This window comes from Scleropages formosus, chromosome 1 (genome assembly GCF_900964775.1).
Source record: "Scleropages formosus chromosome 1, fSclFor1.1, whole genome shotgun sequence".
NCBI lineage: Eukaryota > Metazoa > Chordata > Actinopteri > Osteoglossiformes > Osteoglossidae > Scleropages > Scleropages formosus.
In genome coordinates, this window is record NC_041806.1 from 17,072,748 (window position 1) to 17,099,219 (window position 26,472).

General features: G+C 44.0%; 1 protein-coding gene across 1 annotated transcript in view; it reads right to left on the reverse strand.

Annotated features, from left to right (window-relative positions):
* Positions 1-1,749: 1,749 nt before the first annotated feature.
* The window catches only part of carmil3 (capping protein regulator and myosin 1 linker 3), a 50,530-nt gene continuing 25,807 nt past the window's right edge, over positions 1,750-26,472 (reverse strand). Inside the window, exons 18-40 of the mRNA XM_018758199.2 lie at positions 26,130-26,211; positions 25,458-25,554; positions 25,048-25,102; positions 24,488-24,660; positions 24,103-24,171; positions 22,802-22,895; positions 22,475-22,573; positions 22,030-22,149; positions 21,733-21,846; positions 21,350-21,525; positions 20,468-20,555; positions 19,672-19,782; positions 18,424-18,490; positions 17,065-17,261; positions 9,099-9,178; positions 7,741-7,920; positions 5,876-6,062; positions 5,074-5,479; positions 4,380-4,510; positions 4,114-4,273; positions 3,707-3,775; positions 3,167-3,274; positions 1,750-2,489 (exon numbers count right to left, since the gene is read on the reverse strand). Coding sequence (XP_018613715.2) covers positions 2,449-2,489; positions 3,167-3,274; positions 3,707-3,775; positions 4,114-4,273; positions 4,380-4,510; positions 5,074-5,479; positions 5,876-6,062; positions 7,741-7,920; positions 9,099-9,178; positions 17,065-17,261; positions 18,424-18,490; positions 19,672-19,782; positions 20,468-20,555; positions 21,350-21,525; positions 21,733-21,846; positions 22,030-22,149; positions 22,475-22,573; positions 22,802-22,895; positions 24,103-24,171; positions 24,488-24,660; positions 25,048-25,102; positions 25,458-25,554; positions 26,130-26,211 — 2,904 coding nt within the window. The 3' untranslated portion in view covers positions 1,750-2,448. The remainder of the gene's footprint in view (positions 2,490-3,166; positions 3,275-3,706; positions 3,776-4,113; positions 4,274-4,379; positions 4,511-5,073; positions 5,480-5,875; positions 6,063-7,740; positions 7,921-9,098; positions 9,179-17,064; positions 17,262-18,423; positions 18,491-19,671; positions 19,783-20,467; positions 20,556-21,349; positions 21,526-21,732; positions 21,847-22,029; positions 22,150-22,474; positions 22,574-22,801; positions 22,896-24,102; positions 24,172-24,487; positions 24,661-25,047; positions 25,103-25,457; positions 25,555-26,129; positions 26,212-26,472) is intronic.

The window sequence follows — 26,472 nt, forward strand, 5'->3', positions numbered from 1 at the left end:
TGTTGACGAACTTCCCTTCCTGCGACTTGCAGGTAATTTTCTTCAGGAATGAACAATGAGCACGAACTTACATCTTGCTCGCTCTGTCAAGACAGGTTTGCGTCTGCATGATCAGCAAGCTGCCTCGCAGCAAGGTGTGGTGTGAGCGAGATTCCGTGTGTGTGTGTGATTGAGTGTGTGTTCGATAGTTACAGTCAGTGCAAGTAAACGAGTGACAGTGATAGGACTTGTGGGTGTATGCAATAGCAGTGCCTGAGTGTGGGGGCGTGATGATGGCTGTCAGTATGACTGCGGTTTGTGTGTGTGTGTATGTGATGCCATGTCCATCGTGGATGAATGGGAAATGGTGAGAACTCCTGTAAAAAATGTTGTCAAAGCTGTGCTGTGTTCTCCCTGTTTGTGTTCCTCAAAGGTGCCTTAACAAACCTGGTGAACATTTTACTGCTCTCAGGTTGCTTGAGAACCCTAACCCTATGTGTTAACGGCAGATTCCCAGATGAAGAATTTAAAACCCTAACCCTAGGTCTAACCCTAACCTTAATCTCAGTTCTAACCTCAAACCCAACCTGTAACCCTAAACCCCTCATCCAGTATGGAAAACTCAAAACTAGTATGAAAGCATGGAAAAAGAGAAGTGAGGAGAACAGATCGGACTTAAATTTGGACACATAGTTGAAGAAATTCCCTCTCTTGTACACTCGTTCTGGTTTTCAGAGTGACTTTACGCCATTTCAGGATAAGTACTTTGCTCAGAGGGGGTACATCAGGGACCCTGTGGGGATACGAAGCGGCAGCAGTCAGGTCAGGCCAGGTAGATATGTGTGACAATCACCTGTGAATCCACAAGCTGGTCCCACAGTGGCACAAATGAGTCACAGCATGAATCGGAGCTGACAAATCGGTAGCTAGCTGCACCTGGTGTGTGTGTGTGTGTGTGTGTGTGTGTGTGTGTGTATTATGTCTGGTGGGTGAATGATTGCAGGGAGTTTAGCGCAGTGAACCCAGCACTGTAAGTCACCTTGCATCAAAGTGTCCAATAAACACTGGTTAATCATCACTGCTGGGAGAAAAGTGTGTGCTGAATGGACCAATGGAAGGTGCTGCAGAGAAAATTGGAGGCACTGAAACTAAACAAAACGAAACCATGTGGTCATCATCACGAGCACAAACCACTACTGTTCGCTTTCGCATTGAAAACCTCACGATTGTCGACGGCAGCGGCACATAGTGTCACACACCGGTGTGTACAGTACTGTGAGCTGATGGTAGCGCTCTGTCCACTTTTCCCAAAGGCATCGCAGCGGTACGATGATCCTGACCCTACGGTCCTTCTGCTATAATGCTGTATCTCCAAAAAACGGACCGGACTCTCATTACTTCAGGGAAGCGTGCAATATTTCGCATCATGTAAGCGTGAGAGCCACACCGGGAGCGATCCCCCAACGCTGCCAATAACTCACCGGTCTCTCAACATAATCTCTCTTTATTCACTCGTATTCATACTCGTATAGATTTTTATAAAATAAATTACATTTCAGTCCATGAAAGATGAAACATAGAAATCAACTCTGTTAAACAATTAATAACTCAGTTTAAGTTGTATGTCAAACCATACGAACACTGATAACTTATCAATACTGTATGAAAGCAAACTCAGTCTCTATAATAATAATAAGAAGAAGAATATTAATAATAAACATTTCATTTAATTGCAGAACAGTTCTTAAAATATTTTTCAATGCAGACATGGTAAATTCTTGAATATGTAAATTTTTGGTATTTACACATATTTAGTTGCTAGAGGATACAGGCGGAGGAGTTCGTACGGTAGCAATGTCACAGGTGTGGTTAGAGCAGGAAGGCGAGGGGCTGAGGAGGCAGCAAGACGAGACGGACGGACGCAGGATCTTCTGTGCCCCCTCCTGATGGCCCCTGGTGACTGGAAACCAACCGTTACCTCCAGTCGGTCTTTCACATGAGTTGGAAACACGAGAGGGTCCAACATTGATTGTACTCACAGGTCAAGCATGTAGGGGAGTGTGTGCGTGTGCGCGTGGGTGTGTGTGGATGTGAGAGAGAAAGGAAGAAAGAACATGTACTTTAAAAGAAAACAAAAATGTGAATTCATACATGCGTATATGTATACGTGCGTGTGCATGTAGCTATATGTTTGTGTTCACCTATGTGTGTGTGTCACTGAACGCATCAAGAACTGTTTGAATGTTTCCAGGACAGACATGTGAACAGCTAAGATGGGTAAAGCTCCAGTGCAGTGTTGGGGTACACCGGTAAACAGGTAACTGCTGTCCCAGTGCAGAGCAGAGCAGAGAGCAGCTCTGCTGACATTAACCCCTCGGTGTCCCGCTCTCTCTCCTCTTTTTATCTCCCCTCCAGTGCAAAATAATATCACGCAGTTGTCATGGGAACTGTCTCCGACCTCTGCTGTCGTCACGATACTTCACTGTTGCCAGACTCCGAATTGCCGTTGCCTGGAAAGGAGGTCAGGGGAGAGGGGGTGGGGTGGGGGGTGTAGGGTGCACACACAACACACGTGTCATTCTAAGCTCCTTAGTAACAAACTCGATACACTGCGTCTCGCGACCAGCGCTACACTCGTGAACTCACGGCCCGTGCCACCATATCCAGATGTTACGTTCAAATTCATGTCACGTAGGTGTACAGCTGAGCGGCGTCTTTTTGGTATTTCGCGCAGGGGAGCTCATCTGAAAGTGTCCTGCTCGATATAGCTAATCGCTTCTAGTGCTTCATAATATCTCATTAATCTTGCGCTGTTAAAAGAAGGTGGCAGCTCACAAACAAATGGTATTCATAACCCCATCTATTAAATGAGCAGCGTAAATATGGGGCTTTCATATGAGTTATTACAGACACGAGTCTTGCCTTATTACTCCACTTTCCAGCAGCGGCACATTGTTATGCGTTAACCAGCTCTGTTCTGCTTTGTGAAGCAACCGCTGCGGCCACAGCTCTTTGGAGCACGAGATGAGCAGTGAGCAGTGAGCACAAGCGCGTACACCCCTCTCACCCCTCTCTCTCTCTCTCTCTCTCTCACACTCTCACACTCTCTCACACACACACACACACACACACACACACACACACACACACACACACACACACACACACACACACACACACACCGTACCAGGGCTGTCCAGGGACCTGTTCTTGCCCTGTGGCAGCCTGGGCTTCTTCACCGGGGGCTTGCGATCCAAGGGTCTCTCCGGATTGCTGGGACAGTCCCTCTCCATGCCTGTGAGTGAAGAGCAGCCAACGCACATCGGCGCACACATTGCGGCGAACAGGAGTCCTCCGTGGGAGAAACGGCCACACATACAAACACGGGTCTGACAGATGGCTCATTAACATATGCAAATGACCTTCCCTGCAGTGGAACCGGATTCAAGCGCACTTTTCCTGGCTAAACACTGGAGAGGGAATTCCACGAGGGGACTTGGTAGAGATGAGCAGTGAGACCCATCCAAAAGGCCAGATGGACATGCATACCAGAACACACCTGCTTGTTACAGAAAGACTTGCAGATGACGGACAGACAGACAGACAGACAGACAGACAGACACACACACACACACACACACACACACACACACACACACACACACCATACCATGGAGGCCATGGCAGGAATGCTGATTGCTTGGACAGGTGGGGTACGGCTGCGTACCTGTGTCACAAGAGAAAGCTTTCCTGTTCCTCAAGGGCTTCGTGGGGGGTGCTCTCATCCCCTCCTCACCTGTTCATGATCACAGTCAGTGAAATAATGATCAGCGGAACAGAAGTTATAACAGTATACATGACACTAACAGCAAAGCGCATGTGAATCCATACATCCTATAAAGCAATATGAAAAAAGAAATTGAAATTCTGCACATGCAGAAGGATGCAGTGAATGTCTGTGAATGATTTATCTGATACTGAAGGGAGAGAGTAACGCGTTTCCTGCAATATGGAATGTAAACACTTTGCAGGCCGTATTATTTAGACTCATTTTTATAGTTTATTGAAATTGCATGACATCTGAAGATGACGTGACTGTAATTTTTAAGGTGCAGAGTTCTTTTAGTAGGTCACCTTGAGTGAAAGTTATATCACCCAAACAAAGCACAGGCTTGGAGGAGGGAGGCGGCACAGAGGGCCGAACTTTCTTCTCATTGGCCACTTCCTTGGGAGATGCTACAGTGGGCGGGGCATCTGCTGAACTCCTTCTGCTCATTGGCTGAACGCTGGCAGGCTGTAGCGAGAAATGCATAATTGAATTCACCTAGAATGACTGCAAAAGATTAATGCCAACGGCACAAGGACCTCAGCAAATCACACATAATAACCAAAACACAAACCTTCTCAGGGACGGTTGGAAATTGTCTCTCTGTTTCCCCCTTTTTTTCGCCTCCTTCATTTTTTTCTTTCTTCTCATCCTTACTGACATCTTTCTCTTTATCGGGCCCCATCTCTTCCTCCAAGGACGGCTCTTCAGAAAGAAAAACAAAAAAGTAATAAAGCCAAATGCAGTGACAGATGCGTTACCACAGGAAACCCTGTGTTCATTCCGATTTGGCAGCGTGATAAAAAAGCCCAAGGACAGATGTTAGCACATACATCAGCACCACATCTCATCTCCACCAAAAGTATTTTTATTAGTCAAAATGGGAACCAACTGCTGCTATCATGTCACTAAGTCTCCCAGTTTCTGTTCCCTCTCAGTATTATTATTAGCTCAGCAAATAAAGACACAGAAACACAGAGAAATAATCTGGCAGCCAAGCAAGGAGTTTAGATCATATATGGTCTTCACACATATATATAGATATATGTATGTGTGTGTGTGTGTGTGTGTGTGTGTATATAACATTAACTTATTACAACAAATGAGACAGAAGGGTCATAACGAAAGAAGGACTTATTGGAAGGTTAATTCTAAAATTAAAAAATAAAAATAATTTAAAAATAATTACGACAGTGACGTCAGTAATGTAAGTTGGAAAATCCAACAACGCTTGCCAACATTTTATGGCGAAACAAGGGCTGCAGTACCGGAGCTCTCCTGCAGGTGTCTCTGCCTCATGGTGGCTAAGCTGGGTTTGCTGGTCTGAGGAGGGGGGGTTGGTTTCAGCCCAGATGGAGTAGGGCAATGCTGGTCCTCTTTGGGCTGCTCTGCTGTCATCCTGTCTGCCTGTACCCATCCGGCCTGTTTGTCTGTCTGCAGCTCTGCTGAGGATGATCTGTCGGCCTCCGTCGGTCTCTCTGCCCGAGCCTCCATGCTGCTCTCAACATGACGTTCAGTCTGGAGGCGTGACCCCTGGGTCTCACATTCCATCTGTGTGCTGGGAGATGCCTGCCTGTCTTCGGCTGCCTCCTCTAGGTCATGCGTGTCTTTCTGGAGGTCTGTCGATCTGCTTCCCTTGGGAGACCTGTCCACCCCTGACTCAGCTTCAGGTTTCTGGAAGGGAAAAACAAGGGAAGCAAGGTAGGCTGAAAAAGTACATCACTGTTAAAGACATGTGAGCGGAGCTTTGAAGAGGGTCCTGAAGAGCAATAAGGATGCCGTGAGACCAGCTATATACCCCCTTGGGTGAATAAATCTCATTAATTAACAGATTTTTGTCTATAACACCTCTGGGAGGCAAGATGCATGGACTGAATTTACAAATCAAAACTGTTAAATCAATAGATGTTTCTGTAGCCAACAGAAATCAGGAAGAGAAAGAACTATTACTGCAGTCCATTAGCCAGCAGGCAGTCAATGGAGAACTTTTAAGGAATAAAAACACTGTAAGGAACTTCCAACACTGTCACATTCCTATGAACGAACTGATAAATTGATTTTTCGTTGAACCTGTCTTTGGGATAGGTTTGACAGTTCGCCTCCCCCCATCCCGGGGAGCAGTATGCCCTGCAGGGGTCGTGGCACCTGCTGTGTCACTGAACCCTCTTCCTTCCCATCAGCCACCTTTGCAGAGGCATCTGGCTTCCCAGCATCCACTGGGGGTTGCAAAAACGTGTACACATTTTCTGTGGCAGTCCTATGGGGAGAGAGGAAATTTAAAAGCTTTATTAAAAAATAATGAGTGACAGGCTGAGGTCATTAGACAATCAATACTACACTGCAGATAAATAACAAGAGGCTTCAGAGTAAATGGCTGTTATGTATCTGCACTGATCGGGCATGTGGTGGTGGTCGTTTTGGTTCCTTCAGCACCATGGATAGCACCCGACCCATCCGCAACTGCATTTCCCATCGAAGGAAGCGTACAAGGGCTGTTAACCAAACCTGTTTAGACCATGGCATATTTACTGAGGTCATTCATGTTAAGGAATCTGCTTGGGAACACAACTTCAGGGACCCTTGTGGGTCTTAAACAGGTAACCTCCTAGTTACATGGCCGTCTCCTTGAGGCACTGGAAGCTTCTTTCATTGAGCAATTTGAATATTTAACAGCAAATGATCACTCCAACATGTCATATTTGCCACTTTTTTTTTATTATGCTCACATTGTCTTCTCTTCTTTGTGTTTATTATCAAGGCTGTATTTGTGATAGTCTTGTTTATTATATTTGTCTGTATTTCTATGTGTGGACAGCGTTTGCTGTGTTGAGTGGCACTACGCTGATTTATGTCACACCTTACCCTGATCAGACCATATTTAATTTCTGCTGTACACCTGTCTGTAGTGAAATGACAATAAACATAAATATAAACCTCTTGCTATATTCAAGACTTGTTGGGAAGATGCTTGGGTACCAACATCTCTTTTTCGACTCATCAGGGCCCTTAGGAGGAGACTGAGCCAACCGGATGGTATGTCTGCACCTCCCTACTTCACTCCCTGTGAGGACTTTGTAGAGCCAAGGCCAGAGCTCCGGTGAACCTTCAAAACCTGGACACTTCTTTATTTTCCAGCCTTTCCCCCAATTTTTCTTCTATTATATTGTGCTTCAAGATGATAACACAGGGTTTTATTGCCACAGAACCATTTTATGGTTTTCTCAGTTGGGCACAGCAATGCATTTAAATTCCATTTTATTCATTCACCTGCTGACATTTGCTACTTTCCTCTTACTGGTGAGCAACAATAAAACAGTTTTACCTTATTTGGGATATTAGTGGATTAAACTCTGGCCTCTAAACCATAATGCTTTGCTGACTGCTGATCCACAACTGCTCTGTGAACATTACGCTCCTCAACTATCTACTGGGTGGATAAAAGAGTCATTTATACAGCCACATTTTCTAATTATTTAGAAATACACTGTGCTACTAACTGTAATTTTCTGCACTATCAAGGTGAAATGTAAAGGCCTAATCTGTGATTAAAACACTCCCTACACACCAGTAAAAGCGTTGTGTCCTTCCATCTCTGGTTGCCCTGTGATCCCATTCACAAGAGGACCAAAATCAAAAGTATGCAGATTTTTGGATTTAGCTCTGATGTGGTGGAATGAGCTCCCTCTGTCACTCAGAACTGCTGAACCCCTTTCAACATTCAAGTTGGGTCTTAAAACACATCTCTTTCAGATCCATTTCTCTCCCGATCGCCTAACTGCTCCATAAACTTGCATCACACATCAGTCATGATCATCAATTCTATATGCAGCTCCTTGTGTAATGTGCGCTGGTGAAAATTATGGTATTGGACAAAGTGACTGTACTTCTATGATCGGATATTCGCACACAAAACAGCAGCAGGGCTTGTCACGCACTTGCTGGGTGCCATTGCTACACTGGAACCCTCATCTTCTAGGGGCCCGCCCCCTTCTCCAGTGTCTGGCCCGTGATTGGACACGGTTGAATTGCGGTTCCTTCGGAAGCCGAAGATGGACAGCACATTGCGCCTTTTCTTTCTTCGGAGGGACTGAGCTTGGTGGAGATTTGAAAGTTGACTGGGAGAGAGAGAAAATAAACCATAGGCATGCAGTTTTACTACTTTTCAGAAAGCAGACCATACAGATTTGGCATTCATCTTAGTCTGTAGACACACACACACACACACACACACACACACACACACACTGCCTGAAACCGCTTGTCCGGAGTGGGGTCGCGGTGAACCGGAGACTAACCCGGCAACACATGGAGCAAGGCTGGAGGGGACACTCTGGACAGGATGCCAGTCCATCACAAGGCACCCCAAGCAGGACTCGAACCCCAGACCCACCAGACAGCAGGACCCAGCCACACATTATAGTCTGTACTATAATGTTAATTATTCATAATTATATAACAATCCCAGAATTAAGTATTGCCTTTGCAATGACACCTATATCATGCCGACTTGATGAACGCCAGACTTTACACATGTGGATCGTTGGATAACAGCACCGATAACTTACCCTAAAAGGCAGAGGCAGTTTTTATTAAAAAATATCTGAATACAAACAGTTCAAATGTTCGTTTTGGAGAAATATGTGCAAAACAATGAAATGAAAACTAGTGAAGCACTGTGCACATAAGATATCTCATAACTACACTATGAATGCCTGTGCCAAATGAATCTTACTGCAACCTGCCGGAGCAAATTCTGGAGTTTTGAACACACGCTGCTGAGCAATGTGGCGCCCAGCCAGTGCAACGGAACATGCTAGAGGGGGCTGCACCAGAGCAGTACACATGTACTCTTGCATTTTTGTGTACCGCTGTAACTTCCTCAATCATTGCTCATTAAAAAACAGTTTGTGCGTGGGTTAACAGAAACAGCTGCACACCAGAGCTGAAGCTCAGAGCTGAGGTTCGGTTTTACCATGCAGGGGAAGTAACAAGTATCGCTAACAATGTCGTGATCCACTCGCTGGGGAGTACAATGACTTTTTAAACAAATGCAACATATGTTCAGTTTTTTCCCAACATTTTCCTACTCCTGTCATAAAAAATTAGAAAGCTTACATATCTATGAATTTTGTGTCGCAGTTTGCACACGTCAGTGTCATGCCGGACTGCATTTTATGTGTTTAACCGTGTGACAGCGCATGTGAACGCTCTTAAGTGTCTGTGTCAGCCTCTATATGTTGATGTGTCTGTTAGTGTGTATGTGCACACTTGTGAGCAGGACGGATAGACATACCTGTCGGGGAGGACTCGTTTGGTGTAGAAATCGGGCAAACCATCATCAAGGGGCGTCACGGCTCCGTTCTCGGTGCAGTGCTGGGGAGGCAAAATACAGAGCTACATTTAATGTTGCTCCGAAAGAAACATCTCTAGCAGAACTGCTGCGAGCTGAATGCTCAGCAAGAAACTGTACAAACGCACATAATTTCAGCATTAGACAGACACACTGACTAAGCCGAGATCAGAAGATCATACAGATAAAAAGGGACGAATAACACAACAGCACAAGAAACAAAAAATCTATGAGATGACAAGATACACAGGAAAAAAGAGAAGAACCACAAATAGACACAGTGACACATGCAACAAAGGCAGGGTGACAGGTGAGATATTTTCATGCCAACGAAGGTAGAGAACGTCATCTTTTGCAGCATTTTGAGTTTAAATAACTCATTTTACATTTACATTTCTTCATTTAGCAGACGCTTTTCTCCAAAGTGACGTACATCTCAGTGAAAAGACAATTTGTGCATCTCATTAAGAGAAAGAGACATAGCTGCAGACATGTGATTCTTAAGTAAACCTTGTTTGTTACTTTCCACTTGATGCACCGATGCTCATCGCTCGAGTAGGTGCATAAAACGCAGGGGAAGGTTGAGTTTAGGTTTATTGTACGCTGTAACAGTCCTATGTAGGCATATCAACAAGTTATGCCTAGAATTATTATGTTAAGGGAGGGCAGCAATCACTGGGATAATTTACAGTAGGGCAACGTGAACCATTTGAAGAGAACCACCAACTCAGGTTGTGGACCAATGAACCGGACTGCGCGTGAAATTACAAGAAAGGGTGAGAATGGGCTCTGACCAGGCAACCCCCTGTGGATGTTTTCACTGTGCAGGAGGTAGTTGTGAGGAAGCTCTATTCTGCATTAAAGAGAGCAATACATCATGACCGCGCTCAGCCGACAGGGCAGAGATTGATCGCTCCGCTATCTCCATCAGAACGCAAAACATACACAGCAGCGGCGCTGCATCCATTCAAGGAACGGAGGCCAATTTTCGGTCTCCAGAGGACACGCTGGAACAATTAAAAACTGATGAAATGGAGAAAGAGAAAGGCAGACAGCCTCATTATCTGAAAATGAGGTCTCACACTGAGAGAACAGACACCCACTGGAAGCTCATTACCAGCCTGTCTGCTGCTGACCCTTGGTGGCGGCACCTCCTTCACAAAGCTGTACTTAGAGCCTGTGCTGTTTCTCAAAGTCGTGTGGAATGCAGTTCTAGCCTGTCTTGGAGGGGAGTGGCTGAGGGAGGGGGGTGGGGTTATGGTGGAGGCTGGAGTCAGGGCAGTCAAACCTCAGCAGCTGATATGGTGCACTAGGCTACAGTGCCCCAACAACTGGTTGTGGTTGAGCTGAATGGGGAACATCTGAGACCACCGGCAGTGACCTGGTCCACTCTGTTCTGCACCCCTGACCATCACAAGTCCAAATACACAGCCCTTCTCGCTTTACTGAGTCACCTTGAGATGTCCCTATGAGTCCTGGGACTCTGTCTCTCCCAGCCTGAGCATCCGTCCAAGTTTTGGATTTCCACACCATCACCCTGACAGGAGGATGGAACTGCACTACCAGGTTGTGAGTTCGATATGTTAAGAAAAGGATAGACTTGAGTCGATTACTTCTCCCAGGCTCTTCACCGATGAAGCAGGGAAAATACTTTAATCTCATATTAAAGGATGTCCTGAACAGAGAGAGATCTGTCAATAAATGTTCTCATCCTTTGCAAACACAACAAGGAAGAGCAGAATTCTTCCCTGTAGTCGAGCGATTCCTGTTAAAAGCCAGAGTGATTCCAGTTTTCTCACCTTGTTCAATTTCCTTTATTGTTTCCTCTTTCATTTCCACGGTAACTGTACGCCCTACTTATAAGCACACTGTGTTTTTCATAAATGCAGCATTTATGTTGCTCAGAAAGCAAATACAAAGCCGCACAAAACAAATATGCCATAATGATATGAACACCAAATCGCAACATCTATAATGATGTTGTCTTGGCTGGGAATGTTGGGATACTTACATAGTGATGAGGTCCAGCGGACAATCTTACAACATGGTTGAATTTAGGACCATTACTCTCCATGACACATTAGACATATCTGAAAGTTTCTAAGCAGAGCGGTGAAGCCATGTGGCCCCATGCAAGCTGAGCATGACAGGTTTGGGCAAAGAGTGCGGGATGATTATTGAACAATAATCCACAAATGAAGACCTGCATGTTTTCAGAGGATCAATAAGATTGCACTGCACACTTACCGAGGCAGAAACCGAAAAACATAACAATTACGAATGAAGAGTCACTGCGTGTTTGCTAACTTTCAGCCCTCTGCACTGATAAAAAATAAAGAAGCCCTCTGCATTGATAAAAAAATAACAAGAGGGCCTCTTTATGGAAGTTTACTTAGTCATCGACTCCTGGGACCTGTCCAGTGACACACACTTCTGTTCCAAAGACAGCAGAGAGTAATGTGCTTCAGGACAGAGCCCTGTAACCTGAAGGTTGTGCGTTCACGTCTCTTGAGAGTCCTGACTGATGTAACCTTGAACAGCATAAAAGTCTGGAAGTACAAGTCATTAAAACTATGCGTCCCTCGGGACTTCAGAGTCTATAATGAAATGATGCATTCAGATACTAAATCCCTTCTGTTCCAACAACATCAAATAAAATGTTAGTCATCCTCACAAACACACCGACATAGAGAGATCGGCGTGTAAACGACAGGCTCCAGAGATCATAAAATGTATGTTTTTCACTTTTGTTCAGTCACGCTGATCCTCCAATTACTGACTTTAACCGCAAACAGTTCACAATTTAAAAATGATGCAGAAATGTACAAGTCAGAAATACTAACAAAATTCCCCATACAGCAGTGAATAAGGCTAATAAAAATAATATTTTAAAAAACTAATAAAATGGCTAAGGACTGAGTCCTTCTAGATCTAAAATGCAGACAGAGCTAAACATGTAAGTAAATAAAATAAAAAAAACAGTGGAAAACAGAATACCCAGAAAGGACAAATACAACTAAAAAACAGAAATACCACAGTACAAAACCCTTAATTAAGACTAGTTCCATGGTAAATAACAGGAAAAGTACAAATACAAAATGGAGGATTTTGAAAAAAACACTTAAAAAATCTCTGCAATGAAACTCAACCAAAAATCAATTGCAATCTAATCACATAAAAAGTACAAATGGCAGAATAATCAATCAAAGACAGAAAGGCAGAAACCCACTTGATCCAGTCTCTGTTCTCCTTTGAGTGAAGAACTGGCACAAAAAGTGAAATCCGTGAAGCCTGGAGAAGCTTGTGGACCTGACAGCATCACAAATGAAGTGCTTAAACAGCAGGGCCCCTGAGATGCAGGGAACCCACTCAGACGATTCGCCCTGAAGCTCTGGACGTCGCTCTCATATCTACACTGAAGAGCTTATAGCTGCAATTTATAAATGTGGGGACAGGTTTGACCCTAAAAATGCAAAGGCATCTCCATAATAAGGTAAAAAACAAGCAGAATTTCCTGAATTACAGTCAAATTACCGTGGCTTTCTTACAATTAGCTGAACTACCAAGCATATGAACACATTCCTCATTAACACACACGTCTACCAAAGAAAGACAAAAAAGAACAAAAATTTCATGGTTTCATGGAACGTAAAAGACAGGCTATACTGAGCTCATCTAAGGAGATGAATACGAGTCCTAAGAAGACTGAATATCCTTTCGCAGCTTAAGGCTGAGACAAAGTCCAACAAAGTAAAGGCTCAGGGGTCATAAAGGAGTCGCTAGAGGAGGGTACAGATGTACAGGTACCACTTATATCATGGAGGCCTAAAGTACAACCTCTTTAAGGACACTTTGAATCAAGAGCATCTGAAAGAAAGGCAGACGTGCTCCTTCACGTCTCTCCTTTCCACACTGTCCTGCTGAAACTATGTCATTTCAAGTGATTTTAAGTGTCATGTTTGCCATTTATGGCCATAACCAGCTCCTCCACCTCCATAGTGACATGGTGACGTGCTACTTTTCAGGGTTCTAACTGAACTTGAAATTGGCTTTTTTCAACGGACAAAGGAAGTCGGGCTTTTCCCCTCAACACAGGTACGCACAAGGGTCCCAAGAAGTATGAGGCCATCAGAAAGTGGCAGGCTACCAAAAGGTGACATAAGGAATGTCAAAAGTTGGAAGACTACATTGTCACCCACCCATCTGTACAATCTACCACACCATGGTGGCCATGGTTGACTTGAACAGAACCAACACACATTCTTAAACCCAGTTCAAACTTGAATAACACAGATAGATAGATAGATAGATAGATAGATTGGATTGGCTGATTCAGGAGAAAACTGGACAACAACAAACCAGCCTTATATGTGTACCTACTGTATCAGTTCATTGTACTGTATATTGTTTAAAATGCACACCTTTTTGTGTTAACAGCACATAATTACTGCGAGCATTCCGCCTACAAATTAATTTACACTATTGTTTTTCTTTTCTGAATTGTATCCCTAGATGCAGAAATGAATGTCACAAAAGCTACTTGAACTTGTAATCTGAACACAACACAAATGCCTGTTTTGTTAAAAGGACTAGTTTTTTAGAGTTTATTTTCTTGTTTTGTTTTGTTTTTTAATGTTTTTTGTTCTTGATTATGTTACTCCATCATGGGTACCTCTCTGTTCTGTTGTGTCGTGTTTTTGTTGGATCAGTGTGTCTGTCTGGAATTCCACACAAAGTGAACACCATAAGGGGGTGCGGTGGCGCAGTGGGTTGGACCACGGTCCTGCTGTCCGGTGGGTCTGGGGTTCGAGTCCCGCTTGGGGTGCCTTGCGACGGACTGGCGTCCTGTCCTGGGTGTGTCCCCTCCCCCTCCGGCCTTACGCCCTGTGTTGCCGGGTAGGCTCCGGTTCCCCGTGACCCCGTATGGGACGAGCGGTTCTGAAAATGTGTGTGTGTGTGTGTGTGTGTGTGTGTGTGTGTGTGTGTGAACACCATATTAGAGCCTAGTTGATTCTTTTATTCAAAGCAGCGTGCAATTTTTAATCTTTTGTACAACTGAGTATTGGACTATAATAATTCAGTTATAATTTTGGAATACATTTATAATATATCCCAAGATATTTATAATTCATATAATTTTGTAATATAATTCAGTTATGAGAGCTTGACCACCTTTAGGTTACCCTCCCATAACTGATAACCATTTTCACTGTAGTCCTTTAAATATAACAAAATTTGGTCCCAAAAGAAAATGCTTGAAACAACCTGAACAGGAAAACTTTATATCATAACAATAAAGTTTAGGCCAGTGAGGTAAATATGTTGTTCCTCTCTGTGAGGCCAAAAGCCCATTTTTACTTCAAATCTTTAAATGAATTTTGTTTTTGTTTTCCTCTTCCTAACTTGCCCGATTCAAGCTATTTCTTACCCTAATTAGTTTTACTTGGCAATAAATTACTAACCAGATATTGCTTACAGGAATAAACTTTTTGGTGCCTGTGAATATTGCATGAGCCATGAAAAACAACTTCGAAATATTTCATTGTGTCTCATTAAAAAAATACTTATTTAGACTAAAAGAAACAAAGCAAAGCTGTGTCGTCAGAAGCCATCAGTTTAGCTGTGTCAGGTTGCCAGGTACCTGGTCATCGCCCTGGGCAACCCTGTCACTGCCTATAACCAACTAGCAACAGAAACAGCGTCATGGTCAGCCTGGACCACTTTCTCTCGGTCTACCAGAGCCTCAGTGGATGATCCATCTCATACTGCACTCATCTGCCCGTGTAGGTCTCAGCCTTTCCAGGCAGGACCAGAGCTGTAGACCACGAGGCTCAGATCAGGTCTCAAACATCAGCTTTGGCAAACCATACCACAAATTCAAGACCACAACACCTTCATGTCATCAACTCCTGCACATGTGCCAGGCCTCCTCGCTCTCCAGTTTCCACTCCCAGGGCTTTTCCTTGCAGGCAGAAGAGCTAATGCTTCTCCACCCTGGCTCTCAATGCCAGTATCAGAAGAAAACCAGTAACCACCAGAAACACAGTATTCTACTCTTTCACATAGAAGGGCCTTCACTTAACTCCTCATCCCACATCACTTCTTGCTCCTATCTGCAGTCTTGGAAGGTTAATTTATCATGCTGAATTATTGTGCATGCATTATCTACCCTTCTTGTTGCTCAAAAAGCCACCACAACCTGTATCTCTTTATCATAGAAACCTACAGAGTCACATGATTTATGGCACTACTACTGAGCACTTTGCCACACATCATTCATTTTAGTTATTACATTGTGTCTTGGCAGAATGGCTTGGGGTAAGATGCTAAATGCTGGGAAATCATTAGACATTATAGATTACCTTAGATGTGGGACGCTTCTAATTTTCTCCATGCATTCTGTAGTAGAAACTGATATACAGTAATAGCATTATACTTTGTGGGAGAGCAGTGTGGATCTACATAGGTTTACAACATTATAGGCTATAGCATTAACAGGAATTTGCTCAGTGGAGAGTAGCTAAACTGTAAACTCGGATTTCAATTGCCCTTACAACATGAACCTGGGTTTAAGTGCCAATTGTACATTAGTCATTTTTGGTATGGAGGCATGGAGAACACATACGGGACCATGTTTCGTGGGTTGGGATGGATGCTGGGTACCTATCATTCTCATTGTTCATGGCAGCACCTGTGTTCAGCAGCTAAATGTGTAGGAAAATATTGTAACAACCCTATTACTGGGAGTTTCAGCGGGAAAATGGGTTTATTGTAAATTGCTGAATTGTGGATAAAATGGAATTGTCTTCAGCCGCTGTGGGAACTAATGGGGAATATAAGGGGGTGAGTGTGTTGGCCACTGAAAAAGGGAGGTAAGCCTGAGGGGTGCTAAGCAGGCTGGGAAGGCTAGTTTGAGGTGCAGGTCCTTATAAGGAATAAGGGTTCTTGGACCAAGAGCATTATTTCCTTGTGTTCGCGCCTATACCTCTTGTTGTATATGGATGTTCCAATAAATGTTCATAATGAACACTGTTCATGTGTCCCTCTTCGCCCCATCCAAACCCATAGCACAGTGTGCTACAATATCTATAAGAAAACATATACTGTATGCTATGTAAACTTCTTTGTTTTACAAATTTGTACATTGTTCTGGACCTTCCTTCTATTGCAGACCCCCTGGAAGGGGACCGCGAGAAAGGGTTCCCAAGTTGCTCATGATCACACTAATTACAACCCAACCAGGAAATTACTTTCTGGTCATGTGTGTCCAGAATGTAATCCAGGGCAGTGAGGTGGCACTGTAATTTGTCAGTTGTGTAAAGAATGTTAGAAAACTTGTTTTCTGTGCTGTTTCTGTCTATTTCCTGTGCTGACAGTTTAGGATCCTTCCCAACGCTGCCTATTTTAGGAATGTTTCAAGGAAGGAGCTTATTAAGAAACTACATAAACCTGGTTAATATATGAAATCTGGCATGTCAGAAGAGGGCTACAGTAGCCCTCAGAACCTGGTCTGTGATGGACTGTTAATATGGTAACCATGTGATCAGTGGGTATCAACCTCAAAAAATCTTTAACCTCTGCAACTGAACTTCCAGGCCTATATCTCACTCAACCACCATTCCTAGGCACAGTTTGCAGCAATGCCTATGAGGCTGTGGATAAACTGAGCGAATAATGCCCTTAAAGCATATTGCATTGCTTGATGAATCTTGCAGGCAGCAGAAGACCTACTGTTGAAGTTGTGCTTATGTGTGGAGCCCCTCTGAGCTGGTTTGCAAGTTATGATCCTGAGACAAGAATCAGGGAACTAGCTGTGGCTAAATTGCACAAAAAGGGGTAAAAATGTAGAACAGTCATCACTGTAGATGACGACTAGATTGCTGTTCAAGAGAATACAGTGGTACATTACAGCTCTTGCAGTATCTGGCTGTGGCGGTCCTCTTCGATGCCTCCGCGGTGGTCTTGGTCTAACCCGTGTTGCATGATGCAGAGGGGCGCCATGGGTAGGCAGGGCGGACAAACACTCAAGAGATGCAGAGTGAGAGATTGGGGCTGAGTGAGGGGGAGCTGAGGAGGGTGGAGAGGAGCTGGAATCATCACCCAAACCTGAAAGAAGAGAAAGAGAAATAGAGAGAGAGAGAGAGAGAGAGAGAGAGATAGAGAGAGAGAGAGAGAGAGTTGACAACTGCTAACCATGTTGCTTCTGGGCTCAACGCTTGTAATGTAATTTTGCAAACCCTCTTAGTAACACTAGTTGTATTAGTTCTGAGCTGTGCAAATCACACCTGGTCTCTGTCAGTGCTGATTTGCTGTCAAACACCCTGGGATGTGACAGGTCCCCAAGATACCCATCTTACATTTAGCGCATAGCTGCAACCGGAGAAAATCTGCCAAGGCACTCTTTTCCATAGCCTATAGTTTTTCGACTTCATCTGTAAGTAAAACTAAAACCCCAGGTTGCGAACTATTAAGCTGTTAAATCTTCTGTGTAAAACGGTCTTTGTTAAGCGGGTGACGTAATGGTCAAAGCCACTGCCATGCTCTCAAACGGCTAAGATTTCAATCCCTGCAGCAAAACACTTACCTGGGACTGACAGGAAAACTTGCCCTGTTGTATAAATGCGTAAATCATTGTTTGGTGCTTAAAACTGTAAATCGCTCTGGAGAAAAATATTAGCAAAATAAATGAATGCAAATTAATATGTTTGGTGAGGTTAATAAAGAACCAAATGATACCAGCTATGATTTACAATTTAAAAACCTCAAAAAACAATTTATTAACCACCAGTATAAACTTTAAGTTGTATTTACGACATATTTTCCAAACCTGAACCTGGCCATATAGAGATTTTAAGAATTTTGGGTAGTAGTTTGCTCACCATGAATGCAAAAGATTCATTCTGAATCATATTCTTTCATGTGACGCCTACCTGAGCTTAAATAAGCAACTTCTTTATCCCTCCCGGACTGAAGACAGTATTATTTGTCAAGTCTTTAAGCCTCACAGAGCGGCATTTAACACCCCTAATCTCTATAACTGATTAAAAACATAAGGGCACCATGGGTAGCTCTTTGACTGATGCATTTCTTGCACATTATCCTCTAGCGCACATATGGTCCCCACTAGGTGGATTGATAAGTGGCTTAGCACATCCATCTGAAACCCTCCTCAGGAGTGATCTGTTCTGAGAGCAGTGACGACACTTGCAAACAGCCATTGCGCCCATCTCTACAGGGATGGGGTGGCAGGGGGGCAGGAAAAACTCACTCAGCCTAGTGGAGACAGGTCTGATGCGTCGGGTCCTGGAGCTCCGCTTCTTAATGGCAATTGTGTCCTATGGTGAGGGAAGGAGCAGGGCTCATGAGGGAGGACCAGGGACACAGTTTTCCGGCTAATTGGTCTGAAATGTGTCAAACAAAGCCAATACCCTGATATTTACTCCATTGTCACAGCAGTCCTGAAGTGCCGGCTAGATCTACGAACCCAAGGGAAACACCAAACCCTGTCCACAGAGCCTGTTGCTGACAGTGGGGTCAGCAATGTTACTATTATTATAATAATAATCCTACTACTGGTGTTGTTGATGTGATCCACTCATTGTACTTTTCTGCGAGATGTATGTCGCTTTGGAGAAAAGTACCTGCTAAATTAATAAATGTAATTTAAATGTAAATGTAAATGTATTATTCAAGTAATAGTAAATGCTACCTTGGGTTTTTTGACAGCCTACTGTACCTCTGGGCAGGGTTCTTTATTGTGCTTTCTAATTTACAACATGTCATAAATACCCCTGCCAGGGGGCTAAGAGCACACAGGTATGTCCACAAGCCAAAGCTCAGAGCTGCTGTCATACACACAAAGGGCCCAGTTTTGAATCCCACATCCTGCTGTAGTGCCCTTGAGGAAGGTACCTAACATGAATGAGTACAGTGGGTAAACAATTATAAGTTGCTTAATATTTTAAGTCGCTTTGAAGGAAAGCACCCGCTAAATAAGTAAACGTAAACCTTTCTATGGGTAGCTTATTTCTTGGACTAAAGAAATCCAACATTTATATCTCACTACCAAATGTGGCTTCACATTTTGATTCTAAATTAAATTTAAGCTTATTCAAATCTCAGATGATAAAATTCAATTTAATAGCAAACCCAGCCCTGAAAAGGAGTTCACCTTCAAAACAGAGAATATGAAAGACCTGACCGAACACACAGTGAGATCAGGAGAACATGGGGGCTGGAGAAGATCAAAAGAAATGGATTGACACCCCAGAGTCCAACTGAAGATCTCAGAGCGCGTCAGAGTTTCATCTGTAGCAGCAGAACACACACACACACTTCTCAGCAGCCTCATCCTCTGTCACTCACACACAACCACAGAAATGTGTGCATACATACTAACACACACACGGACACACAAATGTGTACACAAACAGGTGAAACCTATACACACAGTTTTCTAAACACAGACACACAGACACAGACACAGACACACACACACACACGCACACACACTCACTATACTGGTGCCCAGCTCCTCATCAGTGATGTCCATGGAGTCTCGGTGTCGGTGTGAACGTTTACCCGTCCCTCCGTCATCCCACCGCTTCATCTGGGACACCTGGCGCGTCTAAAAGGAGACAATTCACAAACTGCTACTGTACACATAGTGACATGTAGATGGAACCAGATAAAGACAAACATAAAGGTTTGTGGGCAGGCGTACAAACATATGGTCCTGCTTAATAACTATGAGGACCGTCTCTATAGGGGTTACACACTTTCAAGCAGCACAGTATATACTATTCACATTGTGGGTGGGATGATGGTGCAGCAGGTAGCACTGATGCCTCATAGCACCTGGGCTGTGCAACTGGACAGGTGTTGTCCCCGTCATTCTGTGTGCACTTAGCATGTTCACCCCATGTCTATGTGGGTGCTCTGGTTTCTTCCCACAATCCAAGGATATGTATTTCAGATGAACTGGTGACTCTAAATTGCACTGCAGTGTGTGCACATGTGTGTTACACTGTTCTGTTCTATAAATGGGGTGATTATAGAGCGTCTGGGGCAATGTATGTACCATTGTTACTCACCCTGGAAAAGGTGCCCTCTTGATGCTACATAATAATCATTGTATGATACCTTGGAAGAAGCGCCAGTTAACTGACAAACAGTAAACGTAAAAACATATACAGAGACACACTGCAAACAGGACCAAGTCACAGACGAGCAGAAGCAGCGAGAGCCACGGGGAAGGGATGCACAGATGGACAGCGGAAGGTAAGAATGAATCCAGGGGTCAGAGCTCGTACCAGGGTCTTGTGAGTCGCGTAGAGCTCCTGCAGAATCTGATCAACAATGGAGTTGGTGAGATAGGAGACGACTGAGAGCTTCACCTCCCTGAGCAAAGACAGAAGCTTTAAATAATAGCATTATAGCTTTCTTCACATTTTATTAATTTTAATATATTAATTTTAATTTTAAAACACTTATTCTCATTATGTATTTAGGTTTTTTCTTTTGTGTTTTCCTTTAGAAAGACTAATGTTGTGAAAATAATTTACAATTTATGTTGTATTACAGTGTTCGGCAATGATTTAGATAATATTTTTATGTTCTACTTTAATAAAAACAAGTGTATTGATTACTGAGAGAAAGGACATTTTAACTATAGACATGATTTTGAAAAAGAGCAGCATTGACACAGCAGAGACAGTGGGGAGAAATACAGAGGGGATATCACTGATAAAGAGCGAGTGGGGAGAGAGACAGAGGGGATATCAGTAATAACCAGGAAATAGTAGAGAGAGAGGATATCAGCGACACTATGAACAGGAAATGGGTAGAGACACAGAGGGGATATCAGTAATAAACAGAAAGTGGGTAAAGAGACAGAGGGGATATCAGTAGTAAACAGGAAGTGCGTAGGAGACAGATGATATCAGTAATAAACAGGAAGTGTGTAGAGAGACAGATGATATAAGTAATAAACAGGAGAGATGATATCAGTAATAAATAGGAAGTGGGTAGAGAGAGAGAGGATATCAGCGACATTATAAACAGGAAGTGGGTAGAGACACAGAGAGAATGTCATTGACATGGCAACAGGAAGTGGGGGGAGAAACAGAAAACAGTATTAATGATGTAGTGAACAGTCAACAGCGATCAGGCAGGCTGTCTAATCTGGGACTCACTCAAGAGCCCGGTGGATGTCCTGAGCAGCCCGTTCCATCAACGCGGTGCGAATGGCGGAGCGAGGGACCGACACACGCTCCGAGACGGATGACAGTGGTGGGGTCAGGTGCTCGGCGGTCGCAGAAGACAGTGGGCACAGCTCTCGGCACAGAGACACCATGGAGTCTACAATCACCTAGGGAAAAGACAGCCGTATGATTGAGCATAAAATAAAATGACAGACAAGCCACTGGGACACCGTTTCACACGCACACTAATCGGACGGAAAGACACCGGTCCACAGGTAAATGAATCAGCCAATCACAGACAGACATAAAAGGTCCTGAAAACATACTTAGAGCAACAACATAAACGTAAACGTAAATGTAAACAACGCTATTACCTGGAGCTCTTTGTCAGCTGCCTTAGCCAGCTCACCGGACAGTGAGTCCAGTTTTTGTCTGACTGGACCGTCCACAGAGAGCACATGGGCAAGTTCACACAGGGAGGGGTACAGCTAAAGAGAGAAAGGATCAAAGTATCACTGTTAATTTCGCTCACAAAAAAAAAATAAAAGGGAAAATGTTTCTCTATTATACCTTCTTAAATGATGCACAAAATTCTCATAATAATAATAATGTTTTTTTAATGCTGTATATAGTTCAGATGCAGACACATAGAGACAAAGCTGAGGTCTCACCGCACGAGAGTTTCGAGCCTCCTTCAGCACCTGTCTGGCAGCTTGTAGCTCCTCCCCATCACTCACCCCCCGCAGCACACACACCTGCTGCTGCACACGCACACACAGGCGCTCCATCACCTGGACACAGGTAGAGGGCAGAGGCAGTGGAGGAGGTTGACATAATGGAAGGAGAAAGGTGTAGAGGTAGAGCATGGAGCCAATTCAGGAGGGCAGAGAGAAGGTGGAGAGACAGAGAGGGAGATACTATTAGTGAGGTCATGTATGTGATTTTTGAACTGGAGGTCACATACTTAACCTTTTTTACACTGGTCACTTCCCAGCATTATAAACAATTAGCAATATTACCAACAGTTACATGGTAATGTATCCAAGTTATATGTAAAAAGTGCATCTGAAAAGCAAAGAAAAATGTCATGACATCTTTTTGTTAAAACCACACAACCTGCTCGGCGGTACTGGTGACCAGGCCCTGGTGCAGCCGGAGAGCCTGGCGCTGTGAGAAGCGCTGCGTCTGGTTGTTTCTAAGGAGGGCCCGCTGGATCTGAGCAACGGGAACCATGGAAGGTCAGCATCAGCACACATCCCACTCCAGCAATCAGCCAGATGACACGCACCCGTAGGACAGCAGTGTGTTGACTGGATATAAAGTGAGTGCTTTGCTCCTCACTTTGTTTATGCTACCATTGACAGAGGAGATGTAACAGTCATTTGCACAGATCAATTTTCAAAATTCTTTTGTTGTGTCATGTTTGAAGATCAGGCGTCCCACCTTCGTCAGTGCCTGCTCGGTCTTCTCTGGGGCGCAGCGGTATGCCTGGGTGATATCACTGACTGGAAGGGGCATGTACTGAAGTGTGAAGTTACTGAAGGAGGAAAAAAAAAAATTGATTTTGGGGAACTGGGACAAGAAAGAGATGCCCATCTTTGGACAGAGAAACATGTTTCCTGTTTCAGTACAAAGCTATGCAACTGGGAACGGCTCTGAAAGCGCAGCTGCCATCGCCAGCAATCAAAAACAGTCCAACATTTCTGTTCAGACGTGAATGAGATGTTTCAGGAATAGTCACTGACAGCATGTCCATGGAGCATTGCCATGTCCAGGAGGCCCAACTGCTCCATCCCAGCTTCTCACACGCTTATTGAAGTTCAGGGGAGGAGTTAAAGTATCTCAGTCAAGGTCAGTGACCAACTGAATCCTGTGAGTCAGAGAAGTGTGTCCTATATATTATATATATGATAACTTATTATAACCTCCTTGTTTAGCTGACACGCTTCCCTATGGTAACTTACAATGCGAGGTTTGAATACTGAGCTTATTAAAGGTCAGGTAGGCATCACATGCAAGAATATGATTCAGAATGAACCTTTGGCATTTGTGTTGAGCAAACTATTACCTGAAATTCTTAAAATCACCCTATAACAAATTATTTTTTGACATTTTTAAAGTGAAATTGTAGCTGGTCCTTTATTGACCTCACCAAATGTAGTTTAAAATATCAATCTAGTTAAAACTATTCGCTAAAGCATCCTACAGTAGTAAGCTACTCACAGTGGTTTACCCATTATACGGTGTACCTCACTCAAAGGTACTACTGCAGGAGATGGGAATCAAACCAGTTTCTTTCTATGGTAATGTGACAGCTCTAGTCACTGCGCTCCCTGCTGCAGTTGATTAGATGAGCTTGGGATGTCTGGTTCATTGGGGCTCCACTAAATACCTTGTAGAGAGGGAACCCTGAAGACACGACTCTTTGTGCTGATCTATGAGTATCTTTGCTGCCTCGCTCTCTTTATGATACACCAGGAGTCAGTTATTTTCACTCCCCACCTTTTGTGGCCTTAACATAGTCGTATATCATCTCTAGAATCTGTGTAATACCTTTCTGATGTCCTTCTTCTAGCAGATCAGCATCTGTGTATACATTTTATATAACTTATTTCTATGACTGTGCCAGAGAGTGTATTTTGTGGCTGACTAACGTGTGTGAGTGTGCGTTTCTGCGTTTCGATGCTCATTAGCATGCTTGTGTAAAGGGGTGAGTTTATGGCTCAAATGCATCGATGGCCTACTGTTCGAGGGCTCTGGCGACATCCTGGAACCCCAGCGCTGACGTGTTGTTCCGATCCCACGTTACACTCCTGAAAGCAGAGGGGAAGGGAAGGACGAAGTGGGAAAAGCAGGGAGAGCGACACACAGCGTCCACTGAACATTAACTACATTTTGCACTTGACAGATGTGTATACCCCACCTGTTCTCCCTCACCTGGGTGTGGCTTTTAGCTCCCCCTTTCTCTTCAACCAAACTACAGTGATTAGCTCCACCCCTGTATCTCTCACCTGAACAACATGTTTTACTTCTCCCCCATCCCCTCTGGCATTAGTATGGTGTTCTACACCTCTTGCTTTCTGTCTGACTTGACTGAGGAGGCTTAGCTCCTCCCCTTTTCGCTCTCACCTGAGTGTGGTGTTGATCTGAAGTGCCTTGCTCAACATCTTAGCCCCGATGTCCTCCAGGCCATTCCCGCTGAGGTCCACCTTGCGCAGGCAGGTGTTGCTGCCCAGGGCATTAACCAACATGGTGCCACGGGAGCGCAGCCGTGATTCGGCCAGAGAAAGCGACTGGAGCCCCTGCAGGGCCAGAGAGTAAGAGTGAGCAGAAGGAAGGCAGGGAACACGGGAAAGCGAGGAGGACTAATAAATGTGCCTGTCATGAGATAGAGAAATTGTGTGCTGAGATAAAAGTGAAGCTGGTCCCCAGTCACCAAGCCAGGCGCACACACATCAGAGTCAGCGGCGCGCCCGACGTGTCTGCCGTGTCACACTTTCAAACGCCTGTGAATAATTCAGGGAGCGCAACATGCTATCTCCGCTGCAGTGCCGAGAGCCCCAACACACTCAGGCGAGCACACACTCATCCACATACACAGAGAAATCCATTGCACACAGGGAAGCTTGGTCTTGTGTGCAGTGTGTGTGTTTGTGTGTTAATCTGTGTGCAAAGCACAGTGCACTCACACACTCTTCCTCCTGTATGAGTTGGACCAGCTTCTGTAGAATCTCATCAAGCACCCTGCAGACACAAAGCATCAGCCTTGCCATGCGGTAGAGGCCATGGACTCTAAAGTTAATATTTTCCTGCCTGCTTAAAAGTGATTATTTATATGGTAATGTGAATAATGAAGAATTCTTTCCACATGTTTTCTTAGAATTGTGGATGGAGTACATTACAGCTACCATCTAGAACATATCCAGTTTTATCATACTGTGTACAGTTATAATATAATATAATATAATATAATATAATATAATAATACAGTTATTATTAGCACATTTGGTCATAACAGATGCATGCTCTAAAAGCTACGGTCTGTTTACCCATCTGCCCCTTTTCATTTTAGTGCTGTTTTTTTATCTATCGGAATTACCTGCTTTTGACATTGAAGTTCTTGCCAACCAAGAGGTGTTTTAGGGACGGGTGTCTGGACAGTGCAGTTACAACAGGAAGAAGGTCCGCATCCAGGCCTGGGTGCATTGTAGATGAAACATATCAGCAAATTACCACAGAGGAAGCAATACAAAAGGAAACACCAACCACAACTGCTAGCTTTAATGACCTTTGAAGATTGCTCTGAACTACACTGCAGAGTCCAAACACTCTTTATAATGCTGACTCATTACACAGTCATTGCAAAAGTAAAATAAAACATACCCATCCATCCATTCCATCCATCCATCCATCCATCCATCCCTCCATCCATCCATCCAACAGGCAATGCCCAATGGAGGTTTTTGATGACCCACATCCTACCCCAATAGTATAGGGAATGAGGCAGGGTACACCCTGGACAGAATGCCAGTTGAACACACATCAACATAAAAATGCAAAATGATACACATCATAACCACACTTACAAACAGTGCCTAATAAATGAGGCCTCATTGAAATTGGCTTTAAAGCAAGGACATGGTCAGGGATGACCTTCTGCCCCGATAAGAATCCTACAATATACTGTGCTGAGTACTTAATACAGCTGGTAACCTGGAGTGTAGCAGAAAAAAGGGCTCACTAAGGAAGGAGCAGGTATAACATTTCTCACCATTGTCTGATATGTCAAGGGTGCCGATGCAGGAGACTCTGGGAAACAACTCGCTTATCACACCTGCTCCTGATGACCTGAGCTAAAGGGCAGATAGCAAGAGAAAGAGAGAGGACAGATAGAAATTAAATGAAAGCATACGTGGAGCTGGCCTAGCAAAGGTGTCACGAAGTACAGTCAAATTATTTCATATTCCCTTGTAAAGTAAATACTTGCTTCATGCTGCATGTTGAAAGAGCAAAATGCTCGTACTAACAAAAGGCCTCACATTCAAAACAACCTCATGTGCACAGGAAACCTCTAGGCTGGAGCTGAACAACTCCCTTCAAGGCTGTAGGGGGTC